Raw genomic sequence first — 20,519 nt, 5'->3', positions numbered from 1 at the left:
CCTCTCTCTTCCTCTCTCTCCTCTCTCTCCTCTCTTCCTTCCCTTCTCTTCCTTCCTTCTCTTCCTCTTCCCCTCACCTTGAGCAGCTTCATCGCGCTCTCGTACGTGGCCATCTTGCTCGCAGTGCTGACATCAGCATGATGCCTGCGAAACTTATCATTCCACATCCCTTCCCTCACCACCATCACAACCTCCTCCTCCTCCTCCTCCTCCTCTTCCTCCTCCTCCTCCTCCCTTCCTCCTCCTCCTCCTCCATTCTGATCTCTTCTTAAAATGTCTCACTCCTCCTTCATCCCATTCTCTCTAGCCCACCTCTTGCCGAGCAGCTTTGCCGTCTCTTGTCGAAGAGCAAGAATCTTGTTGATGATTGGCGTGTTGTCCAGACCCTGACATCCCCACGTCATCCTCTTCCCTTCTCCTCTCTTCCTTCTCCTCTCTTCCTTCTCCTCTCTTCCCTTCTCCTCTCCTGCCTTCCCTCACCCCCCTTGCTCCCCCTTCGCTCTCTCCTTCCTCCCCATCCTTTCACTCCTTCCCCATCCCCCCCTCTTCCCCCCTCTACTTCGGCTCCGCCTCACCTCTTTGGAGGCCCTGGTGATGTACTGCTCGTACATCTTCTCCCGCAGCGAGCGGTCCTTCGCATGCTGCTGTACCGCCAGGTAGGAAGGCATGTCCAGCGTGAACACCCAGGGCCCCTCCTCCGGCGTCGCATCCTTGTCTCCCTTGCTCTTGGCTGTCTGAGCAGCGAGAGCAAGCGAGCTCGCAGGCAGCCCGGCAACCTCCTCCTTCTTCTCCAGGCGGACAGAGAAGGCCTTGGTGCTGTCAAGAACCTGCAGCTCAGCCGTCAGTCAACGACCCGCCGCCTCGACCTCCTCGCACGTTGTTGCTGAACTTGGTGCTCAGAGTCGCGAGCTCCTGCTGCAGATCGTTGTAGCGCTTCTTCTCCTCCCCCTTGAGGGCAACCCCGGACAGCTCGGCGTCCCGGATGGAGGTCTCCACGATTCTCTTCTGGGCAGGGGAGAGCGTCTGGAACTCCTTGCTCTCCTTGATCGCCTTGAACGTGTTGAACAGGGCCTCGTTCTGCATCAGCTTCAGGTTCATTTGCACCACTGCTGGCTGCGCCTCCTCCACAGCCTTGCGAAGCGCGTCGTTGTCCCGCACCCCCTTTAGGTGCTGCACCACTCCCCACGAACGCTCGACATGGTCCGAGAGCTTCTCCACCTCACCGAGGAACTCAGAGCACTTAATCTGATACCCGCTCTCCTTGAGCCTCGCCTCCAGCTTCGCCAGGCTCCCCTCGGCATCCTTGATAAGCTCCTGCATCGCCGGCAGCACGTGCTCGGCAGACACCAGGTCGTAGCGGGGGAACATCTCCAGCGAGATGAGCGGGTTCATCTTGGTCGAGGTCTCAGCCACAGGAGCTGCTGCGCTCGCCTGCACGGTGAAGGGCTGGTCTCTTCCTCCCCTGAGCCGCACCGAAGGCACCTGGATGAACTTCTTGGGAAAGATCTTCGCCGCGGAGCGAAACGCGCTGCAGCCGGACAAGTGGGAGAGCGGGCGGAGAGCAAAGTTGATGAAGGCAGGAAGCATTCCCTTCGTCTTGCTGTCCACGGACCTGTTGCCCTCAGAAGCCGAGCAAGTATGCCCCTGCCATGGGGTGAGACGCACAAGGGGAAAGAAGCACACCCCGCCCTCTCACCAGCCCGAGAGCAACAACACCGAAGATGCACAGGAAGAGGAGGAGCTGCCTATTGCGATTCATGGTATTAGCCATGCGACGGAGCCTCTGCCATGGACACACAATAAATGGGAAAAAGTGAACAAAATCGTCGCATCTGCCTGCAACTGTGAAGTGGACAAAATCTCATCCAACGATCCCTTCATTCTTCTATTCGCGGAATGCCATGAATCAAACTCATGTGCCTTCTTCAACCTCCATACTCGTCTCCCCAACATAGACTTCGCTGCATCCCCAGCACCTAGTAATGCAACCCTTGCAACTCATACCTCTTGTGACCCCTCTGCCCTCGTGATCTTAATTCAAGTATGTTTCCATCTAGTGATCATCTCTGGCCTCTGGCCTCCTCTTCATGACCACTCCACTGTCTCTATCATCGTCTCTCCCCCGACTTCTTCCCTTCATCTTGCTCCTTCCTCTCTGCTTCACTACTCCCTGCATTCCTCTCTGACACCGAAGAAATCTACTCTTTATGACTGTTTCATGTCCCTCATCCCCGCTATACCCCTGCCCTCAGTGACCGGTTGGTGACCGGGCCTTTGGGCCCGTAGCCGGGCATTCACAGTTGAGATCGGTATGAGGGGCTGTCGACTCAGACTACCGGTGTGTTTTCCTAGGATGACCCCACTGAAGATTCCCACCCACCCCCTGGTATCTGGTCCGAGATGGTTTGGCTCCATTCATACCTACCCACCCCCTAGATTTGTGGCCTCCAACTGCTGCTTTACCCACCCCCCGTACCTCACCCACAAGAAGCATGGTGGAAATGGGGTACCGATCGCTGGAGGGCTTTATGGGGTATTCGACAGAAACGCGTCCAAAATCATGGATATAGGACAATTGGATAAATAGTACAAATTGTTTGGATAGTAACGCTTCTTGGATTATTTTAAACAGTATGAAAATAGCAAACTGGGTACTAATTTAAGTTACATTTGCCCTTTACAAACAATTATTGCTAAGGTACGGTAGTACGACCCCGTACAAACTCTCCAACTTGGTACTACTTTCCCGCCAACAAATCTGGCCATTCCAGCACGCCGCGGACGCCGCGCCATGGCAGCTCTGCATCCCACATCGTTCATGCACCATGTTGAAACCATACGTTCTCAGCTGGGGCTTTCCTCCAACCTTCGTATAGGTCAAGTTATCTCGAAGGGACATCAACTCGTGGGATGGAGGCTTGACGGGAACCTCGTGGAAGCGGCTAGTCGTCTTTATCATGAACTGGCAGACCAATCTATGCCTACTTCTCCCGCCACGGTCAATGTTAGTCACACAACAGTACTGGCAGGTCTTCAAGTAGGTGATGATGATACATCACAGCATATGCCTTCTTCTGCGATGCATTCCATATCACCAGCCCCTGCCCCGCCCCTTCAGTCCCCTGTCGACGCAATGCTATACGCAACTCCATCCGCCATTGTCCCCGCCGTATGTCATGCTTCCAAGCTTCAAGGCAAACATTTCCTCAAACGTAAACAGTGTACGTCTTATGTACAAGAAATCAACTTTCTTAATGGGAACAAGGGAGTTCGTGTTCAACGAGCTCCCTCAGGATTTAAATCATATCTGATCCTGTGTACGTGTGAAGGATGCAGGTAACCTTTCGGTGAGAACACGTATCTCCTGTAAATGTGGGTGGACAGGTACCGGTTGGTAGCCAAAAAATCTTCTGTCACATCACACACAGGTTCCCCCCCTTCAATCTTCTTGTTTCCCGTGTATGTTGTGGTGTGATGATTCTACATAGGTGGTATTCTGGCAAAATCATGGTGATTGAAGCAAGGTTGGGAACTAATACCATCATCCCTCTCGCAGTAGGTATCTTCTGATACTTCTTCCCATCTTGCCTTCCTTCACCCACAAGGGGGTACTGTAGACTTTCCTAATCGTGATGAAGTACCCCTCCTACGTATAGTATGTCAGGCTGCCAGGAGGGGGTACTGTAGTCTGTTTGGGGTATGACGACCACCCATGTGACAACCGATGTTCTCTGACAAAGGAGGGTGGGGGGGTGGTGGATTGAGGAGAGGTGGGGGTAATGGGGGGTAGTGAGAGTGAAGTGGAGGGGTAGTCGAATACAAGAATACTTTTTGTACCGTAATCCTAAAAAGGTTGTTAACAATTATTAATTGGTACCAGAGAGTACCCACCCCCTCTAGATGTCTTTGCCTTGTTTGGACCGGTTAAGGCAGAGGAGAATATGCTTTAAAATAGATAAGATTTTAATCTGTCACCCAAGATTTCGGGCGCGTTTCTGTCGAATACCCCGGGCTTTATCTGTCCAAAAGGAAATTCGACGGGTGGTTGGGTGCACAGAGGTTCATGGTGCGTATATGGGGGGTGGGGGTTGTCCTGACCCCCTTACTCGATATCTTTTCTATTCGGAAATAACGGGTACTGAGACATTACTTCACTCGTTTTCCCTGGTAGGGTCATCAAGGCCTGGGTAGTATGTCCGGCCACCTTGTTGTTACCCCTGCAAGCATTACCCCTACCCACCTACCCAATTCTACAGACCCTACCCCCAGGCAGCTTTACAGGTTTTCAACCCACCCCTTCTTCAGGATCAGATTATTTCACCCCCACCCGTTGAAGGCTTTCCTTTGGGGCTGATATATACCCCACCCCTATAATAAGTGCAATTTATCGGTACCCCGTGGGCAAAGGATGATCCTCAGCAGATACCACCCTACCCGTTTCCTTGTGTCCCCACAAACACCTAGAAGACTACCCTACCCTCTTGGTAACTCTTTGTCGTCGGCCCTCACAACCCACCCCACCTATTTCATTGAATCTCAAACCACCCTACCCACCTCATCAAACGAAGTATTCCGCGAATACAACCCCGTTTCAATCCACGACACCCCATGCTATTATCCACCCTACCTCCAAGATGACTATTCATAACCCTACCCAATCCCTGTAGAATGACCCCACCCAAAAGATGAAATGGTGTACCCCCCCACCCCTAAAGAGGCTGCTCGCAATTCCATCTGTGATGGCTGCAACGTCGAAGCGCAGTGAATAGAGCCGAGGATAAGGAAGAGGCAGAGGCGGGGAGGAGGAGGTGATGGGAACGAACAAATGGAGGATAGAGATCATGGACACTTCCCTGCTCGGCATGCGGGAGAAACGTTTTAAACATCGAGTCAAGAGTAGAGAAGCAAACAGTACGTGAGCTTCAAGGATTCAAGTGATTTTATCTAGGGGATCACAATGTTGCACTTCACAAGTTCTGATAATGACCTGCAACTTTGTAGAAAAAACATATGCCTGCAACTTTCGTAGTGTTTCGTGAGGCAAAAATGCACAATTTTACTGATATGTTGTGATGTATGTGAACGAGTACTCCGTGGGGTATGAACGAATTTGGTGGGAAGAAGCGGATAAAGAATTCGAGAAAGAGGAATCAACTAGTTTTGAGCTCTGAAGTTTTTATGAAAAGTTTCTTGGTGTTTGCCATGATCATTTGGCTATTTTTCAAAGACGTGTCCGTTCAGATAGAAAAACCAAAAGCAACCAGCAAACTAGATATTGAGATGCGCAAAGAGGGAAATTTTCTGCACAGAGGATGGTTTCCGAAACGTCCCATCTGCATCATGAAGTTATAATATCAGTTGTTCTCGTGAGGCGGACAAATGTTGTTGGAAGTGTACCTCAGAGAGGTCTATGTTGCGAACCACAAAGACTTTGTTTTGTGCTAAGTCGCGCTAGACATGAAGGAGATATCTGTGTGAATTCTCGATTTGAAATGGATGTTGATTTGAATTGAGTTTCCTCCGGAAATCCCAGATGTCATATGTCTATTGCTTCGCTGTTTGTACAAGTTTCTCTTGAAAGCTGAGTCGTTTCTTGAAGCAGAAATTCTCAAATCAACAATAATTTGGTCGTAACCTGGCGGGGGAGATGGCAGCCGCCGATTTATCTTTCATCGGATGAAGCGTGTTCGATCTGAACAAGGTTTCAAGAACTTTTCAAAGATGTACAGAGGGATCTCTCATATCGTGGGGCCGTCGATGCTGATTTTAGCCTTGACCCTCGTGCGGGTCTCTTATGCTATATCAGACTTCTCTTCGCAATCTATTGAGTTACAGACATTCGCAAGTATTGATTCCAACTCACCATTCCTTCACCCTAAGAACAGTCTCGTCGCACATTACCCGGAAAACGTTGAATTGCGAAATTCAGCAGATCTCGTCGGAGGATTTGAAGTCGCTTCGTGGACGAAAGACCCTGAGATCAGCGAACAGCAGACAGGGGATGACACAAAATTAAGGGGCTGCAGCAGGTGACAACACATTCTCCGCACTTCTTGATCTGATTGTTTGCAGGCTTCGAGGAGGAGCAGGGAAAAGGAGGTGTGTTGTCAAAGGTTGCAAAGAATATTACATGCAGGTCTGGCACCGTTAGCTAGTCGGCTCTCTATGATCTTGACTGAATGTCTGCAGATTGCTGGAGACTGCCAGTACTGCGATCTGAAGTTTTGCCCTGATCATCGTCTTCCTGAGGTAATTCTTCTTCCCCAAATGCGTGGTAGAGCTGATTCATGACAGGAACATGCTTGCAAGAATTTGTGTCTTTGCAAGGAGGATGCCTATAATAAAAACTACATGCAGCTTGCGGAGGAGGCAAAGGCGGTTGCTGTGCGACGAGAGGTGGATTTCTGTTGTTCCCGCAACTTCGTTATCTGATTTCGTATTTTGCAGAATATGATTCGAGGACAACCAAACAACTGATTAGACTCATATGTAGATTTGAGATGTATCAGGATCTTTTGTACAAGTAGATAACATGATAAGTAGTGGCCTTACCGTATTGTGACAGGCGTTAAGTTATTTTTCCCTTCCTCTCTGTCAACTGCATGCTTTTTGCCGATGAGGAAATTGTATTCGTTCTTTCTAGGCATTATTGTTTCTGTCAATAGCGTTTAGATCAAGATGGTCAGGAATAGTTGTTTCATTGAGTCGTAGAAATACATTCTTTACAGCCCATCCGCGTCTGAAAGTGTAATCGGTGGAGTATAGCTTATCCACGTCTGAAATTGTAATCGGTGGAGTACACTACAACAGCCTGCAAAACCTCCTCAGTCCACGGGCTGTAGGACACAGCTTACCTTCGATGGGGCCTGGAAGAAAAGAGGATCTTGCGGCTGGGGGGAAAGTCATTTGAAAGTCATTCGAACATGCGACTAACAGACGCCATCTACGATTGCACCTGAAGGTAAGCTGCTGTGAGAAGGTTGGCGGTCAACTCATAATCGGTCTTCTTCTTGAAAGTCCAGAAGTGTTGATATTCCCCCACCACCTGCTACCAGTATCGGCGACTACCATCGTCAACTACATGACAGACCTGTCTGGCTACTCCGAACTGCTTTGATAGGCCATAGGTGACCTAGAGAGATAGTTAGAGGAGCAAGAACGAGACTCCTGCCGAATCCAACCTGTCGAACGTAGTCCGAGCAAACGAAGATGTCCCCCACGGCCTCGCTGTCCCTAGAACTTGAGAAGAGCTCTGGAGAGTACATCAGAGCTTTGCGTCCATAGCCCATTCGAAAATCCTCTTACCGATCCGCTCAGCGTTCCTCGTCTTGCCAGGTATCAGTTCGATGGAATCCCTGGAGCAGAAATGCATCGGTACGTGGCACATGGCGGCTCAGCCAGCTCGAAACCTGTCGTTAGTGCATGTAACAGACTTCACTGCAGAGGATCCGACGTATGAGTTGATGAGCGATGTGAAACCAGCCTGCCGGTCTTCAACTACCTGCCAACAAACTCACCCTTCGAAAGGCGCGCGACAGGCGCGCGAAGGGTTTCCTCCACCTTCCCATCCGCCCTCCTTCGGAAAGATTTCTGGAATGACGCAGATGAGCCGACATCGGGCAGGAGAGCAATCGACAGCTTCTGAAACCCCGGGATCTCGACATCCCTCATGATTTGCTCCTTGGACAACTGCTTCACGGGCAACAAGTATCCCGAGAACTGAAGGATCTCCTCATCCCCTGGACCTCCCTCACCAACCACACGCATACCTTGCATGAAACATCCCAAGTCCCCTCCAACCAGTCAGGATAAACCTGTTCTGCCACTGGTATCGCTACAATCTGACACGAGGATTAGAAAGATGAGGGACACAGTCTTGGCTCACCGACGGCATGAGAGGTTTAGACAGCGCTTCTGGATCCCTCTGCCCTCCCCCAGCCTCAGCTCTTCCTCTCATCACAGGCATGCTCGACCTTCTCGAGTCGTTTGTAGAGATCCGAAGCATCGGACTGTCTCGCTGATGCCAACCAGGCTGAGAGAAGCGCGAAAGTGTGCAACATCAACTGAACTCGATGTAAGGAACGGGAAACAGCCCACGAGGCCAGGAAGGCGAGAGATGATCCCATCTGACGAGCATGCTGGGACATGAGAGAGCAAGGATGTGCTTCTACCTTCTTCCTTGTCATGTGAGACTGAACACCCTCAGCCTGCCATACGGAGCATCGGCAGCGGATCGGATCGCCGGGTGCCAGTCTTGGAGCCCTGGGACACCTCAGCACACGAAGACGCCATGTCGTCAGGAACATCACCTCATCCCTCCTGCCCAGGTTCTCATGCCTCCTCCTGCTTCCCATGCCCCGCCCCCTGCTCCCGCTCCAGCCCATGGCCACGCGCCCGGCACCTGAACCAGCATCCCGATGGATCTACACGGATACCTGCGGATACTTGCGGATGCACATGCGGATACCTGCGGATACTTGAGTGCAAAAAGATTTTATATTTGTCTAAATAGAAGTTTTTAGAGGTACCAATTGCTCGGATGTAAGAAGATAATTGTACCAGCAAAAACATGTTTTATCTTTTTGAGACAGCAAATGAGCCACAAACATTAAAAAGTAATATTTTATTAGTGAAAATTCTTAATGGTGTTCTCAAGTCAATAATACATATATATATATATATCAAAAAATATATAGGTATACTACCCTGTCTACACCTCGGCAAGAGTAATCGGGTAGGTGGTGGTCAAGCCGTTAGGTTGGGGTGGTGGCTATTATGCTAAGTTCAGATGAAGGGTGGGGATAGAGCCAGGAAAAAAGAGGGTGGGGTGGGTACATACTAGGGGTTCATGAGGGTTTGCAAAGAAAGGGGTGGTGTAGTAGTGGCGTTACATTTTGATAAGGTGTAAAGGTAGGTGGGGTCAGTTACTTCCTTCATATGGGTGGGTGGTGGATATATTTCAATTAGGGGTCCTTGTTATGATTTGTAGTGGGTGGGGTAGTCATAAGGTTGGGGTGGGTAATGGACTCCGAGTTCGGGTGCAGGAGCTCGAAAATCAGGCTGGGAAGAGACTTTAGGTGGGTAGGGGTTACCCTTGATGGGGTGGTAGGAAATAGGTGTAGTCAAATAGGTGGGTCATGTGATATACTATGTACGGGTAGTAGGCAATTAAGTACCCTCACATTGCAAAATCAGGGGGTACAGGGACAATTTCAAGCGCCCCAGGCCGAAATGACGGGGTGCCGAGGGAGGAGGGATATGGAAAGGAGGAAGACGAAGATGCCAAGGGCAGGGAGGGAGGGAGAATGTGGAGATCAGGTATCAGCAGGGAAGTTGTACAGCACATGTAGTTGAGATAAACTGTGTGAGAATGGCCGAGCTTGAAAGCAGACCGTAAGGGAAGATTATCCACTATGTTGTTGCCCTGTTGCAAGAGCAGTGTAGCAGTTGGTTGACACTTCACTTTCGCTAGAACGGTGAGCAGTTGATAGCGCCTGAATGCTGAGAAGAGGAGTATATGGATTGGGGGCTGGAGGGTATGCATGATTGCAAGCAATCGATGTACGAAGTGAAACGAGTAGGCGTGCAAGGAGATACGTCGAAGTCAATACCAGCGATTGAAGAGATTGATGTACAGTTGGCTTGTCTTGAGCAGAATTCTGATGAATGATCGAATATTGTTGTCATTTGCTTCAATCTTCACAATCACACCTGCCAACATGCTCACGTACATTCGCTGGATGCCTGACCCATAGGGTGGTGAACCTTCAGCACGGCTCACGCTGTCGTCTGCAGGCAATGCTGGGGAAACTTCACTCGTGCGAGTGCTTACTCGCTTGCTTCTTGGTCTTGCAATGTGCATGCACATTTGCATTCTTGGGTGAAAACCACTGCAAGGAGATGGCATGCTATGCCGACTACAACAACGCCCCAAAGTATCAAATGCTTGCTTGCCTTGATGTTGAACTTACGAGCATGTTCCCAGGGCAAGATGGCAAGGAAACTACAAGAATCAGCGATACGTTGGCACATTTCCGACGGTTGGACAGTGCGAGACTGCGTGCGTCAACTACAAGGACAGGTAGCCACGTAGAAAGCGTTACTGATATCGTGTTTCTTCTCGAGAGCATCTTGAGTACTCTATGTCACGTCTGATCCCAACAATGCAGGAGAGGAAACAAGTGCTTCTCCTTCGCTTGGTTTGATGCACCGGAAACAGGCTGCCTGGCTCGCAAGGATTGCCTGACTGGTAGTTCCCTACTGCGACAGCTCCATGTTTTACTGACTTGTATCATATTCAAGGACAATGTTTTGCAATCATCGATGACACGTGGGACCCTGTTGAGCACAAGGGTGCTATCAGTGGAAGGATTGGCCTTGCCGTAAAGACTCGTGAGTGTCGTCGACAGCATGTGACGACTGGCTGCAGGCTAGTTCGGTGATGAACAAGGCCTTTGTGACGGTTGCCAATTTGACGGACACACTGTCCGGCGGTATCTCAGAAAGTTACAACGCTAAGGTGATTCCCTGCCTCTGCTTCCTCGCCGCTCAACCTGGCACATCGCAGGCAAGCAGCGACAACGTAGCCAGCGCTGAGGCAAAGAGAAAAGGCAAGTCATAGACCGGCGGATGAATACCGCTGACTGTCGGTTCACTAGAGGAAGAGAGTGCAAGGAAGGCTGCTGAGGAGGCCAAGAAGAAGGCCACGGCTGAGGAGGCCAAGAAGAAGGCTGCCGCCGAGGAGGCCAAGAAGAAGGCCACGGCCGAGGAGGCCAAAAAGAAGGCTGCGGTCGAGGAGGCCAAGAAGAAGGCTGCTGAGGAGGCCAAGAAGAAGGCTGCGGCCGAGGAGGCAGCGAGGAAAGCTGCAGCGAAGAAGGCCGAGGAGGCGAAGAGGAGCAAGAAGTCGAACAAGGTGACTGGTCGCGCAATAGTTTCCAGTCGACTGACGGCACTGGGCCAGCAACAGGCCGACTCCGATTCGTCCTGGTACGCCTGGACCAACACCATGTCCCCCGAGGTAGGGAGGCTGCTGGGGCTGAGCTGAGGTCCTGACCTGGTGCCTTGAAGCAAATCATAACCCCCAGCATCGCGGCGATTGTGATCGCCTCGTTGATCGCGTACTCGATGAAGGTAACCCTCTCACCCCCCCCCCCTCCTGCCAGGCTCAAGTGACTTCCTCCATGCAGGATAGCAAGGCAGCTGGGGAGACCCCAGCGGACAAGAAGGGCGAGAGCTCCTCCAACAAGTCAACGGGCAACGCCAAGGTGATCTGAATTACTGCTTTGCCCTCTCCTCATCCCCCTTCTCCTACGTCCCTCCAGTGCTGGAGTTGATGTTTGACTCCTTCCGTGTTGCGCAGAAGCAGCAGAGCTCGAGCAACGCGCAGAAGAAGGGAGGTCAAACGAAGCTCGGAGCTGCTGCGCCCTCAAAGCAGAGCAAGGAGTCAACCACCAGCCAGCCCAGCCAGCCCAGCCAGCCATTCGACTTTCTCACTAACAACATCCTGCTGGGTTCCTCTGCCCCTCCTGCAGCCAAGGAGGCCACCACTGCTACGACCGCTTCCTCCTCCTCCTCCTCCTCTGCGAAACCCGAGCAGAAGAAGGCTGAGAGCAAGACTGTGTCGGAGAAGGACTTCGCTGCCAAACGGTCCTTCTGGCAACTCAAGGCGCAGACCTCGGAGTCTCCGACGGCATCGTCCCCCTCCAAGAAGTCCAAGGCTGAGGTGATGAGCAGTGGGGAGAGGGGCGGGTGTTGTGATGCGAAGGGGATGCAGGCGGACGTCAAGGAAGGAAATGAAGCAGCTGAGGAGAAGAGCTCCAGCTTCTTGCCCAGTGAGGATCTTCTTCCTCCTCCTTTTCTCTTCCTCCTCTTCCTCCTTTGACTTCTCCTTTGTCTCGTCAACTCTCTCTCCTCCTCCTCCTTTTCTCTCCTCCCTCCCTCCCTCCCTCCCTCCCTCCCTCCCTCCTCCTTTAACTTATCTTGTCAGATATCGACCTCTTCAAGCTTCCCCTCCCGAATCTGATCCCAGACGAAGATGTATGCTCTTCCGTAGATCCTCCCGCTCTCTCACTCCCCTGTCACAGTCGGCCAAGTACCGCAAGCTGGAGGAGGATCGCAGGAAGAAGAACGCAATCGACGATGAAGGAGCATGGCTGCTCTAGATTGACCTCCCTGTTACCTCGTCCTCCCCCCGTCTCTCCTGTCTTCTCGAATCTTATGTGTTCTAACTTAATCCATAACACACAATGAAATTGGTGATCTTTAATGTTGCTTCCTCCTCCTCCTCCTCCTCCTCCTCCTCCTCCTTCTCCTCTCCGTCCTTGTTCTCACACTGTCACCTCCACATTCGCCAGAGTCAACGAAACGCCACATGTCACTGCAACCTGCTGGCAAGCGAGCAGAACTTCCTCCTTGTTCCTCCCCGCCTTGACCACACCCACGATGAAGCCTCCGTTCCCTGCCCCCATCAGGTTCGCCCCGTAGGTGTACCCTGCCATGGCTGCGAAGATCGGCCGGAGGCTCTCGGGCATGAACGTGCTGCCCTGTAAGCCCTCGCAGTGCTCGCGGTAGCGCTCAAGTTCCTCCCCGATGTCGCGCAGGCAAGCTTCGAGCTCCTCCTCCTCCCTCAGGGAGCAGGCGGCGAACCGGAGGAACTTATCCCTCATGCTCCTGGCATTGAGCTCGAGCTGCCTGCCGAGGATGCTGACGATGTTGAAGTCGCCGGAGCAGAACTTGTCCACGACGCCAACCAGCACCGTTTTGGCGACTCTCGTCATGCTGGTCCCAAGGCAGAGGAGGCGCGAGTTGAGGAGGGCAGCATGCTCCTCTGACATGCTCACTCTGCTCACGTGGTATCCTCCCTGATCCCGGGTCGTGAACTTGGCTCCGGGCTCGCAGCCGATCTGGTCCTGCCACCCTCCTCCCGTGCCCAGCAGCTGTTCCACCATGAGCACTGCGTCCATCTCCTGCCGCAGGCTCATCTCCAGCCCACACGCATCCTCAAGCGCGCGGACGCAGGCGAGCGCGAGGATGGAGGAGCCGCCGAGTCCGCTGCCCTTGGGGAGAAGAGAGTTGGTGAGGAGGCGAATGCCGCGAGGGAAGGGAGAGGGAGAGGAGGAGGAGGCCTGCGAGCTGATCCTGCCGTAGAGGTTCGAGTCGAAGAGGACGGAGATGACAGCAGCATGCACAGCGGTGCACGACTCGTGGCCCATCGTCCTCCAGGGCGATAGCGCATGCCCTCCTGCCCTCATGCCCTCGTACAACTCCTCCCAGCTGCCGTACCCCTCCTCCGCCTGCTGGTCCTCCGAGCAGAGCTCCAGCCGCTCTCCTCCTACCACCTCCACCCGCGCCTGCAGAGGGTCTTGCCCGTCAAGCCTGCAGGAGAGGTTGAAGATCCCGCCCGGGTGCATGAAGCAAACAGGAGGCGTATCCGTCCATCCTCCCGCTACGATGAGCCGCGCAGGCAGCTGGACCTGTGCTGGCCTCACCCCCCTTGCTGGGAACGACCAGCAGGAGTGCAAGTTGTGGAAGGTGACGGACTGAAGGCACGGGCCCGGGAGAGGAGCGAACTTTACGTAGCACTGCTGCGACGAGAACAGAGGAAGAGCCGCATGCAGGGAAGTCCTGTCGGCTTTCTGGGGCGTCAGAGGAAGAGGGATCGCCCTGGCGTACAAGGAAGCGTCCTGCTCGTTGCCCAGCAGCTGATGGATGGCGTGCAGTGCCAGCAGCACGGAGGTGGTGGGGTCCTCGTGGAGGGGAAAGAGCGGAGCATGGAGGAGGTCATGAGGAGGGGCGAGAAGCTCTCGGAGTGAGCCCTGTCTCTCGCAGATCGCCTCTACCGGCAGGTTTAGGAACCTGCGCACAGGTGCTTCCTCGAGATCGTCGCTAGCACCGGTGAAGGCTGTGAGGAACTTGACTCCTCCTCCCTCACTCAGGATCGGGAACGACAGCAGCCGGACGTCTTCTGGAAGGACCAGCGGGGTCGTAGGATGACTGTAGAAGACGCCACTGACGGTCGAGGACCTCCCTATGGTATGCGATCCCTCCTGCCCCTCTGCCCGGATGATCGTCGACAGTTCGATCCGGCTCGCTGGTTGCGCCGTGACAGAGTGAAGGGAGGAGTTCAAGATGCTGCAGCCTTCCACGCTGCTGCTCGAGTCCACGTAAGATCCCAGCACGCTGCTCGTCTTTCCCGCCTCAGCTTGACGCCTCCCCAACCTCACAGTTTCAGAGGGTCCGGCAACGACGCACGGCATGTAGAGCTCGCGGTTCGAGCTGATGGCGAGGTGGACGAGGTTCTCCTTGTTCTCCTCCTCCATGCTCAGGTTGCACGAGAAGGCGCTGGCGAGAATGCCATCGACCAGGCTCTTGTATGGTTTGTGCTCTAGAGTTTCCGCCAAAAGCACGAAGAGCTCATGCTCGATGTAGAGGTCAGAGGGCACGACGCCTACGTCTGCAGTAGCTTGCTCAGCAGCAGCGTCCCCTTGCTCCTGCTCGCCTCTCCTCATGTAACGATTGCATCTTACGATCGACTCATCCTGTCGCTCTGCCTCATCGTTCGCGATCAAGACCCCTCGGGCCTCGTCAGCCCCTGCTGCCTGACGCCTGCCCAGCGCAAACATCTTGTGATCTCTGAGCTGCAAGCGCGAGGGGATGCTGAAGGGATCGAGCAGATAGACGTTGCCGACGCTCACCAAGTAGATCCCCGCCTTGCCGTGGGCCGCGAGGCTCAACATGGAAGAAAGCTTGAAGTCGACCATGGTGCTGGTCTGAACGTGTGGGAGCACAGGATGAGAGCACGGAGCGAACATCTCGCCCCAGGGATGCATTTCCATCCACAGATCTTCGATGCTGGAGTAGATGAAAGACACCTTGCACTCTTCTAAGTGTTTCCCTCCCTCCCTCATCATCCTCTCATTCAACTCCTTGAGGAACTTGTTGACGCTGAACTTCTGACCGGCCGCGCCACCGTCCTCGATGTCGACGACGAGGTACATGCAGTTGTTGAAGGTCGGTATCATGGCGTTCAACTTGCGGAACTCGACGAGAGACTCGAAAAGCTCCTTCTGCCTCTGCCCGCGTGCAAAGAGGCAAACAGCGTCCCACCAGGCGCCTCCTGCGGGAACCTCTGGAGCTTGACGCTGAGACGAGGAGGAGGAGGAGGAGGAGGAGGAGGGAGGACCTGAGATGACCTCTCTTCCTCTTTCCCTTCCCACATCCACAACTCCCTCGTCAAGCTTCTCCTCTCCCGCCCTCCTCTTGCTGCATAGCCTAGCATATTCCTCCATGTCGGAGAGACGGATGGAGCAGGCGGGCCCGCCTGTGAGCGTCCTTGGTCGGACTCCTTGCCGAACCGTTGCCGGCCGCCTCCCGGAGTCCCGGGCCCGGCGGCATCACTGATACTACACATGATAGTACGGTGACGCTCGGAACTTGCGAACAGGAAAGGCGCTATCATTTATGATACTATCATAGAGACTCTGATGGCTGACTGGATGACTGAGAAAGAATAACTGAAAGATTTATACTGTTCTACTATACCATGCCGTGACGGTCAGGCGCCGCGGCCGTCATCGACAGTCGTGCCACGGTCAGGCTGCTGCTGCGCCGGGAAATTGCTATTCGAAATATCCCTAAGGGCTTGATGGAACATCTTTTCACGAATCAACTCAGTGGACTGAGTTTCAGCCATCTCTTGACCCACCTGCCGCATATCCTGCGCAAGCTCCTGCATGCTACCCTTGACCTTCTGCACATTCGTTAGCTCCTCTGTGTCAAGATCAGTGACTGGGCCCACCGACAACCCCGTATCCATTTTGCTCTTGACCTCCTGCACATTCGTTACTGCGGCTCCTCGGTAGTATGTGAGTCAAGATCAGTGACTGGTCCCACCGACAACCCCGTTTCCATTTTGCTCTCGAGCTCGTGCAGGCTTCCCTTGAGCTGCTGCACCTCATTCTTGACCTCCTGCACATTCGTTAGCTCCTCTATGTGTCAAGATCAGTGACTGGGCCCACCGACAGCCTCGTATCCATTTTGCTCTCGACCTCCTGCACATTCGTTAGCTCCTCTATGTGTCAAGATCAGTGACTGGGCCCACCGACAGCCTCGTATCCATTTTGCTCTCGACCTCCTGCACATTCGTTAGCTCCTCTATGTGTCAAGATCAGTGACTGGGCCCACCGACAGCCTCGTATCCATTTTGCTCTCGACCTCCTGCACATTCGTTAGCTCCTCTATGTGTCAAGATCAGTGACTGGGCCCACCGACAGCCTCGTATCCATTTTGCTCTCGACCTCCTGCACATTCGTTAGCTCCTCTATGTGTCAAGATCAGTGACTGGGCCCACCGACAGCCTCGTATCCATTTTGCTCTCGACCTCCTGCACATTCGTTAGCTCCTCTATGTGTCAAGATCAGTGACTGGGCCCACCGACAGCCTCGTATCCATTTTGCTCTCGACCTCCTGCACATTCGTTAGCTCCTCTATGTGTCAAGATCAGTGACTGGGCCCACCGACAGCCTCGTATCCATTTTGCTCTCGAGCTCCTGCACATTCGTTAGCTCCTCTATGTGTCAAGATCAGTGACTGGGCCCACCGACAACCCCGTTTCCATTTTGCTCTCGAGCTCGTGCAGGCTTCCCTTGAGCTGCTGCACCTCATTCTTGACCTCCTGCACATTCGTTAGCTCCTCTATGACTGTCTTCAAGCTTGATCAAATTCCCACTGACCGACAGCCCCGTATCCATTTTGCTCTCGAGCTCCTGCACATTCGTTAGCTCCTCTATGTGTCAAGATCAGTGACTGGGCCCACCGACAACCCCGTATCCATTTTGCTCTCGAGCTCGTGCAGGCTTCCCTTCAGCTGCTGCACCTCATTCTTGACCTCCTGCACATTCGTTAGCTCCTCTATGACTGTCTTCAAGCTTGATCAAATTCCCACTGACCGACAGCCCCGTATCCATTTTGCTCTCGAGCTCGTGCACATCCTTTCTGACAGGCTCCTGCCGCATTGTTACGGTCAATCCCTCAGTGAGACTCGAGCCTCCGCTACTAACACCCGGTGACCGTGCTCCACATACCATGTGTTTCTCAACCGTTTGAACGATTTCGTCTCGAAGTTCCTTTAAAGGGGCGAGTCATCGATGTCGAGAATTAGAGACGTCATACCTTGAGGCTCGTTCTCACGTCATTGAACATGCCATAGACAGTCTGAGGCTCTGCATGACACAGGAAGATTGGTACTCCGCACTGAGCTAGTAAGATGTTTGCCTCCTTGGCGAGCTGCCATTGCTTAGCAATATGAATGGCGTTGTCGACGAAGACCGTCTTGCTTCCTCCGACTATCACGCCCATCGCCACCAGCCTGGTGTTGCTGCTTTCAGCCTGGTCCGGTGGCCACATTTGTTGCCTGAGCGACAAAGCAGTTTCAAGTTGCCAGAGCTTCTGTACAATACTTGAGGTACATTCAGTGAATTCAAAATGTACAAGATCATTTTCCATCAGAACAAGACGCTCTAGCTGCTTTCTGGCATCCTCGTCCTCCTCTCTACCGTATGTGTGTAAGGCGATGACGAGCGAGCTGGCTTCTTCCGAAGCATCGTCAAAGTCCAGTACGCATTCCAAAATTCCTCTCAAACTCATGGTTGGGGTAATCGGTAAGATTCGAAAATAGAGATCGAACTGAAATTCGCAATTGATGCTGTACGTTTTGATTTCTTCAGAAATGCCTTTGAGTTGACTCGCCGATCTCTCCGCGACGAAAATGTTGTTCCAGGAAACCCGATACACTTTTGTATTGATAAACACAAGATCTTCAATCGGATTTAATCTTTGAAATCTCAACATCTCGACTGTGATAGGCGCAAGATTGGTATAGAGTTGACTTTCGAAACTGTTGCAAGATTTGTTTTGATTGAGCTTGCGGATGATTTTACCTGTATTCTTATGGTTCGAACTCCTGGCCATGGTAGACTGCCGCGGCACTGGGCGGAAAGTGTTCGACGTAGGTTGTTGAGAGTCTGGTAGGATCTCCTTTCTTTCTGGTAGGATCTCAGCCTTAGGGAGCTTTGGAGTAGGTCCGCCACTGATTCCGCTGTCGTTTGGATCCCAAGGGGTTTTATGGGACACGTGTCAGTAGTAGGTGGGTCCGGTATACTGTTAACAGGCAGCTATGGATGGTGCAGCAGATGGCGAAGAGGCGGATGTTGGGCGTCAGCAAGACGAACGCATCGGTGACAGTGAGGAACTCAGGGGTCAAACTCGAACTTCCAGTCAACCGCGGGGGAACTCGGGGATACCGAGCGCCCGAAGTGCTCATGGGCAGTCAGTTCCAGACCACAGCAGTGGACGTGTGGGCTGCTGGGGTAGTACTACTTACCCTGCTGTGCCGCACGACACAGTTCCAGTGGTTCCGGCCTAACGATCTTTGTGTAACTTGGTAAGTGCGCTTGTCTGAATGTCTGGCAGCTCGCGCATGTACATCAAGAGCATGGATGCTGTGTGGAAGCACAACTATGGGTATACGGGTCAGTACAGAGATAAGATCAGAGATGTTATCGAAGATTTCAAGCTCGACGTTGAAGTAAAATTGTTGTCGTCGGCGTTGTTGTATCATGAGGATGAGGATGAGGGTGATATGGAGGCGGGAAGTCTGAGTTTGCTAACTTGATGTCATTGGCAGTTCGGACCATTGGAACTTCATCTCAGCTATGCCCGCGGGTTGAAGCAAACATGGCGGACCTTGACAAGCTCCCTGGGCGCGGATGCGGGATGCAAGGACTGGCTAGAGGTGGAGGAGGAACATGCGATCTGGGACTTCCTCAACCGCTGCCTCGACATCGATCCCCGCACGAGGATGACAGCACAGGAGGCTCTGAAGCATCCCTTCCTCGCAAGTGATATCAAGTAAACCGTCTCTACCCGTAGCTTTCTCCTTCCTCTCCTCTCATGTCCTCCTCGCCCTCCTGCCTTCCGATTCGCTAGTGGTCTTGAGTAAACCGTCTCTCCTCTGGCATCTTCTCTCGCGGCGATCAGGCATATCAACTAGCCTCATGGCAAAGCAACAGGAAGTCTCTTGAAATATGTTTCATATTCAACCGACGAAGCATTCAGGTAAAGGAAGCTAGGGCCTCAACACAGCAAGGAGAATCGAATTTCCTTGATGTCTTCGAGGTTGCTTCTCTGATCGGTTCCCTTCATGTTTCCCTTCAAGGCTTCTGGATGTGAACAACCAACACCTATAGCTGATCAGTGCTGTGGTACGCAAGTGCAAATTTGAATGCATACCTTACACATTCAACGTGCTATAGGTGTGATTCTCAGCCAAGGATTGAGCTGTTTGATCTCAGTAACTATACACGCCTATTCATATCAAATAGAGGAAAGTTTTGCTCAACATTGCCCTTCCTTGTCTCGAGTGGCACGGCAGCCCAGGCAACGGAAAAGGCATAAATTGACGGAGCAAACATTTTTAGGTCAATTTTCTCTTTGGAGTTGAATTTGACTAAAACTACTATGAGAAGGATTCTATGAACAGTCGGTGATCCCCTACTCCGATGTTCAGGTCGCCAGAAGGAGGCGTCCGAAAAATCCCCCAAGTTATAAGGCCGGCAGACCTCAGGTGCTCTTATACAGTCTTAGTGGGATCATAAATCGACACATCAAGACACTTTCTGCAAGTTCAATACGCTACAAGCTCTAGCTGGTGTCTCAGCATCATGACCGATGCCCTCGTCCGTATCAATGGCCACGCGCGTATCCCTTGTAGTGAAGGCCGTCAACACCGTCCATGATCATTCCCATCTCGCGCTCCAGCTTGTCCCACCCTTCCTTCCTGCGAGGAATCTCATGTCAAACAACATCCACAGTCATTATTAAAGCGACAACTACGGAGTGTATGCACATGAAGCCACATAAAGGCACTCACTTGTTCGCTCTGTTCTTCAACTCGTTGAAAACCTTCGTTCTCTCTTGCTCATGCTGCATGCCCATATTCAACATGCAGGATGAAAAGTCGAGTAGAGTACCTTAGCTCTCAACGCCCTGTACTTGCGCTCCTGAGTCTCCTCCGCATTTTCGGCCTGGACTGTATCAACAAGCGACTTCATACATTCAATCGGAGGCACCTGGATCGCCATGTTGTACGTTTTGAGATAATCTTTCTCCGCTTCTTCCTTGGCTCGCTTTGCTGCAATGCCCGCACCATCAGATCTCTTCCCGAAGCGGCGATCGACAGAATGCTGAATCGAGCGCTGTTGATAATGAGCGTTGGCAATGTGCTGATTTGCTGCCAACGGTCTTGCAACAGCTACGGGGAGAGAATTGATCCTGTTCTGTCTGTAGTACACAACATTCTTTTGCTGCAAGCTTGTCTGGTGGGCGGTGTTATTGTAGACGATCAAGCCGAGGCAAGCGATGGCTGCAAGACATGAAGCAAGGATAGCCCACGCCCTCATGGTCACCTGCTTGAATGTTAAACAAGAATCCTTTTAACCTTCAGTCAAGATTTCGATCAATAA

At 52.5% G+C, this 20,519-nt stretch overlaps 8 protein-coding genes across 8 annotated transcripts in view; 3 read left to right on the top strand and 5 right to left on the bottom strand.

Moving 5' to 3' along the window:
• Window positions 1-1,771, bottom strand: part of GUITHDRAFT_118551 (hypothetical protein) — a gene marked incomplete at both ends in the record, with an annotated part of 3,578 nt that extends 1,807 nt beyond the window's left edge. Inside the window, 5 exons of the mRNA XM_005822241.1 lie at window positions 78-144; window positions 313-386; window positions 576-827; window positions 877-1,644; window positions 1,697-1,771. Coding sequence (XP_005822298.1) covers window positions 78-144; window positions 313-386; window positions 576-827; window positions 877-1,644; window positions 1,697-1,771 — 1,236 coding nt within the window. The remainder of the gene's footprint in view (window positions 1-77; window positions 145-312; window positions 387-575; window positions 828-876; window positions 1,645-1,696) is intronic.
• Window positions 1,772-5,599: 3,828 nt separating this feature from the next.
• On the top strand, window positions 5,600-6,731 carry GUITHDRAFT_155544 (hypothetical protein). Its single transcript, XM_005822240.1, has 5 exons — window positions 5,600-6,029; window positions 6,073-6,136; window positions 6,190-6,249; window positions 6,295-6,396; window positions 6,448-6,731. Exons 1-5 carry the CDS (start codon window positions 5,722-5,724, stop codon window positions 6,475-6,477), a joined length of 564 nt encoding a protein of 187 aa, XP_005822297.1. The 5' UTR covers window positions 5,600-5,721; the 3' UTR covers window positions 6,478-6,731.
• A 212-nt stretch (window positions 6,732-6,943) lies between these two features.
• GUITHDRAFT_118549 (hypothetical protein) lies at window positions 6,944-8,413 on the bottom strand (the record flags this gene model as incomplete). The annotated part of the gene is made up of 11 exons (XM_005822239.1): window positions 6,944-7,045; window positions 7,091-7,132; window positions 7,182-7,252; window positions 7,306-7,355; window positions 7,410-7,501; window positions 7,561-7,719; window positions 7,770-7,841; window positions 7,886-7,924; window positions 7,974-8,063; window positions 8,172-8,262; window positions 8,310-8,413. The coding sequence occupies 11 exons, from the start codon at window positions 8,411-8,413 to the stop codon at window positions 6,944-6,946; spliced, it is 912 nt and encodes a 303-aa protein (XP_005822296.1).
• Window positions 8,414-9,793: 1,380 nt separating this feature from the next.
• On the top strand, window positions 9,794-12,263 carry GUITHDRAFT_166036 (hypothetical protein). Its single transcript, XM_005822238.1, has 13 exons — window positions 9,794-9,935; window positions 9,986-10,081; window positions 10,170-10,249; window positions 10,303-10,382; window positions 10,430-10,519; window positions 10,661-10,912; window positions 10,961-11,017; window positions 11,068-11,130; window positions 11,187-11,264; window positions 11,360-11,722; window positions 11,774-11,831; window positions 11,987-12,036; window positions 12,084-12,263. Exons 1-13 carry the CDS (start codon window positions 9,799-9,801, stop codon window positions 12,159-12,161), a joined length of 1,482 nt encoding a protein of 493 aa, XP_005822295.1. The 5' UTR covers window positions 9,794-9,798; the 3' UTR covers window positions 12,162-12,263.
• Window positions 12,264-12,326: 63 nt separating this feature from the next.
• On the bottom strand, window positions 12,327-15,287 carry GUITHDRAFT_146616 (hypothetical protein; the record flags this gene model as incomplete). The annotated part of the gene is made up of 1 exon (XM_005822237.1): window positions 12,327-15,287. The coding sequence occupies one exon, from the start codon at window positions 15,285-15,287 to the stop codon at window positions 12,327-12,329; it is 2,961 nt and encodes a 986-aa protein (XP_005822294.1).
• A 266-nt stretch (window positions 15,288-15,553) lies between these two features.
• GUITHDRAFT_146615 (hypothetical protein) lies at window positions 15,554-17,012 on the bottom strand (the record flags this gene model as incomplete). Its single annotated transcript, XM_005822236.1, has 14 exons — window positions 15,554-15,652; window positions 15,704-15,829; window positions 15,892-15,966; window positions 16,017-16,049; window positions 16,100-16,132; window positions 16,183-16,215; window positions 16,266-16,298; window positions 16,349-16,381; window positions 16,432-16,464; window positions 16,515-16,547; window positions 16,598-16,672; window positions 16,731-16,763; window positions 16,814-16,888; window positions 16,947-17,012. The coding sequence occupies 14 exons, from the start codon at window positions 17,010-17,012 to the stop codon at window positions 15,554-15,556; spliced, it is 780 nt and encodes a 259-aa protein (XP_005822293.1).
• Window positions 17,013-18,172: 1,160 nt separating this feature from the next.
• Window positions 18,173-18,738, top strand: GUITHDRAFT_155543 (hypothetical protein; the record flags this gene model as incomplete). Its single annotated transcript, XM_005822235.1, has 3 exons — window positions 18,173-18,184; window positions 18,336-18,439; window positions 18,469-18,738. The coding sequence occupies 3 exons, from the start codon at window positions 18,173-18,175 to the stop codon at window positions 18,668-18,670; spliced, it is 318 nt and encodes a 105-aa protein (XP_005822292.1). The 3' UTR covers window positions 18,671-18,738.
• Window positions 18,739-19,740: 1,002 nt separating this feature from the next.
• Window positions 19,741-20,456, bottom strand: GUITHDRAFT_118545 (hypothetical protein; the record flags this gene model as incomplete). The annotated part of the gene is made up of 4 exons (XM_005822234.1): window positions 19,741-19,834; window positions 19,928-19,980; window positions 20,028-20,081; window positions 20,127-20,456. The coding sequence occupies 4 exons, from the start codon at window positions 20,454-20,456 to the stop codon at window positions 19,741-19,743; spliced, it is 531 nt and encodes a 176-aa protein (XP_005822291.1).
• Window positions 20,457-20,519: the final 63 nt, after the last annotated feature.

This window comes from Guillardia theta, assembly GCF_000315625.1.
Source record: "Guillardia theta CCMP2712 unplaced genomic scaffold GUITHscaffold_129, whole genome shotgun sequence".
In the NCBI taxonomy this organism is placed as follows: domain Eukaryota; class Cryptophyceae; order Pyrenomonadales; family Geminigeraceae; genus Guillardia; species Guillardia theta.
This window is presented reverse-complemented; position numbering and strand designations above follow the sequence as displayed.

Excerpts from the sequence above, each read along its gene's own strand:
- GUITHDRAFT_155544 (XM_005822240.1), top strand. The coding sequence starts at position 5,722 with ATGTACAGAGGGATCTCTCATATCGTGGGGCCGTCGATGCTGATTTTA. Across the intron at positions 6,137-6,189 it reads GCAAAGAATATTACATGCAG|ATTGCTGGAGACTGCCAGTA; the intron begins GTCTGGCACCGT and ends GAATGTCTGCAG. Across the intron at positions 6,397-6,447 it reads CGGTTGCTGTGCGACGAGAG|AATATGATTCGAGGACAACC; the intron begins GTGGATTTCTGT and ends CGTATTTTGCAG.
- GUITHDRAFT_166036 (XM_005822238.1), top strand. The coding sequence starts at position 9,799 with ATGCTGGGGAAACTTCACTCGTGCGAGTGCTTACTCGCTTGCTTCTTG. Across the intron at positions 10,383-10,429 it reads GTGGAAGGATTGGCCTTGCC|GCTAGTTCGGTGATGAACAA; the intron begins GTAAAGACTCGT and ends GACTGGCTGCAG. Across the intron at positions 11,018-11,067 it reads CCAACACCATGTCCCCCGAG|CAAATCATAACCCCCAGCAT; the intron begins GTAGGGAGGCTG and ends GGTGCCTTGAAG.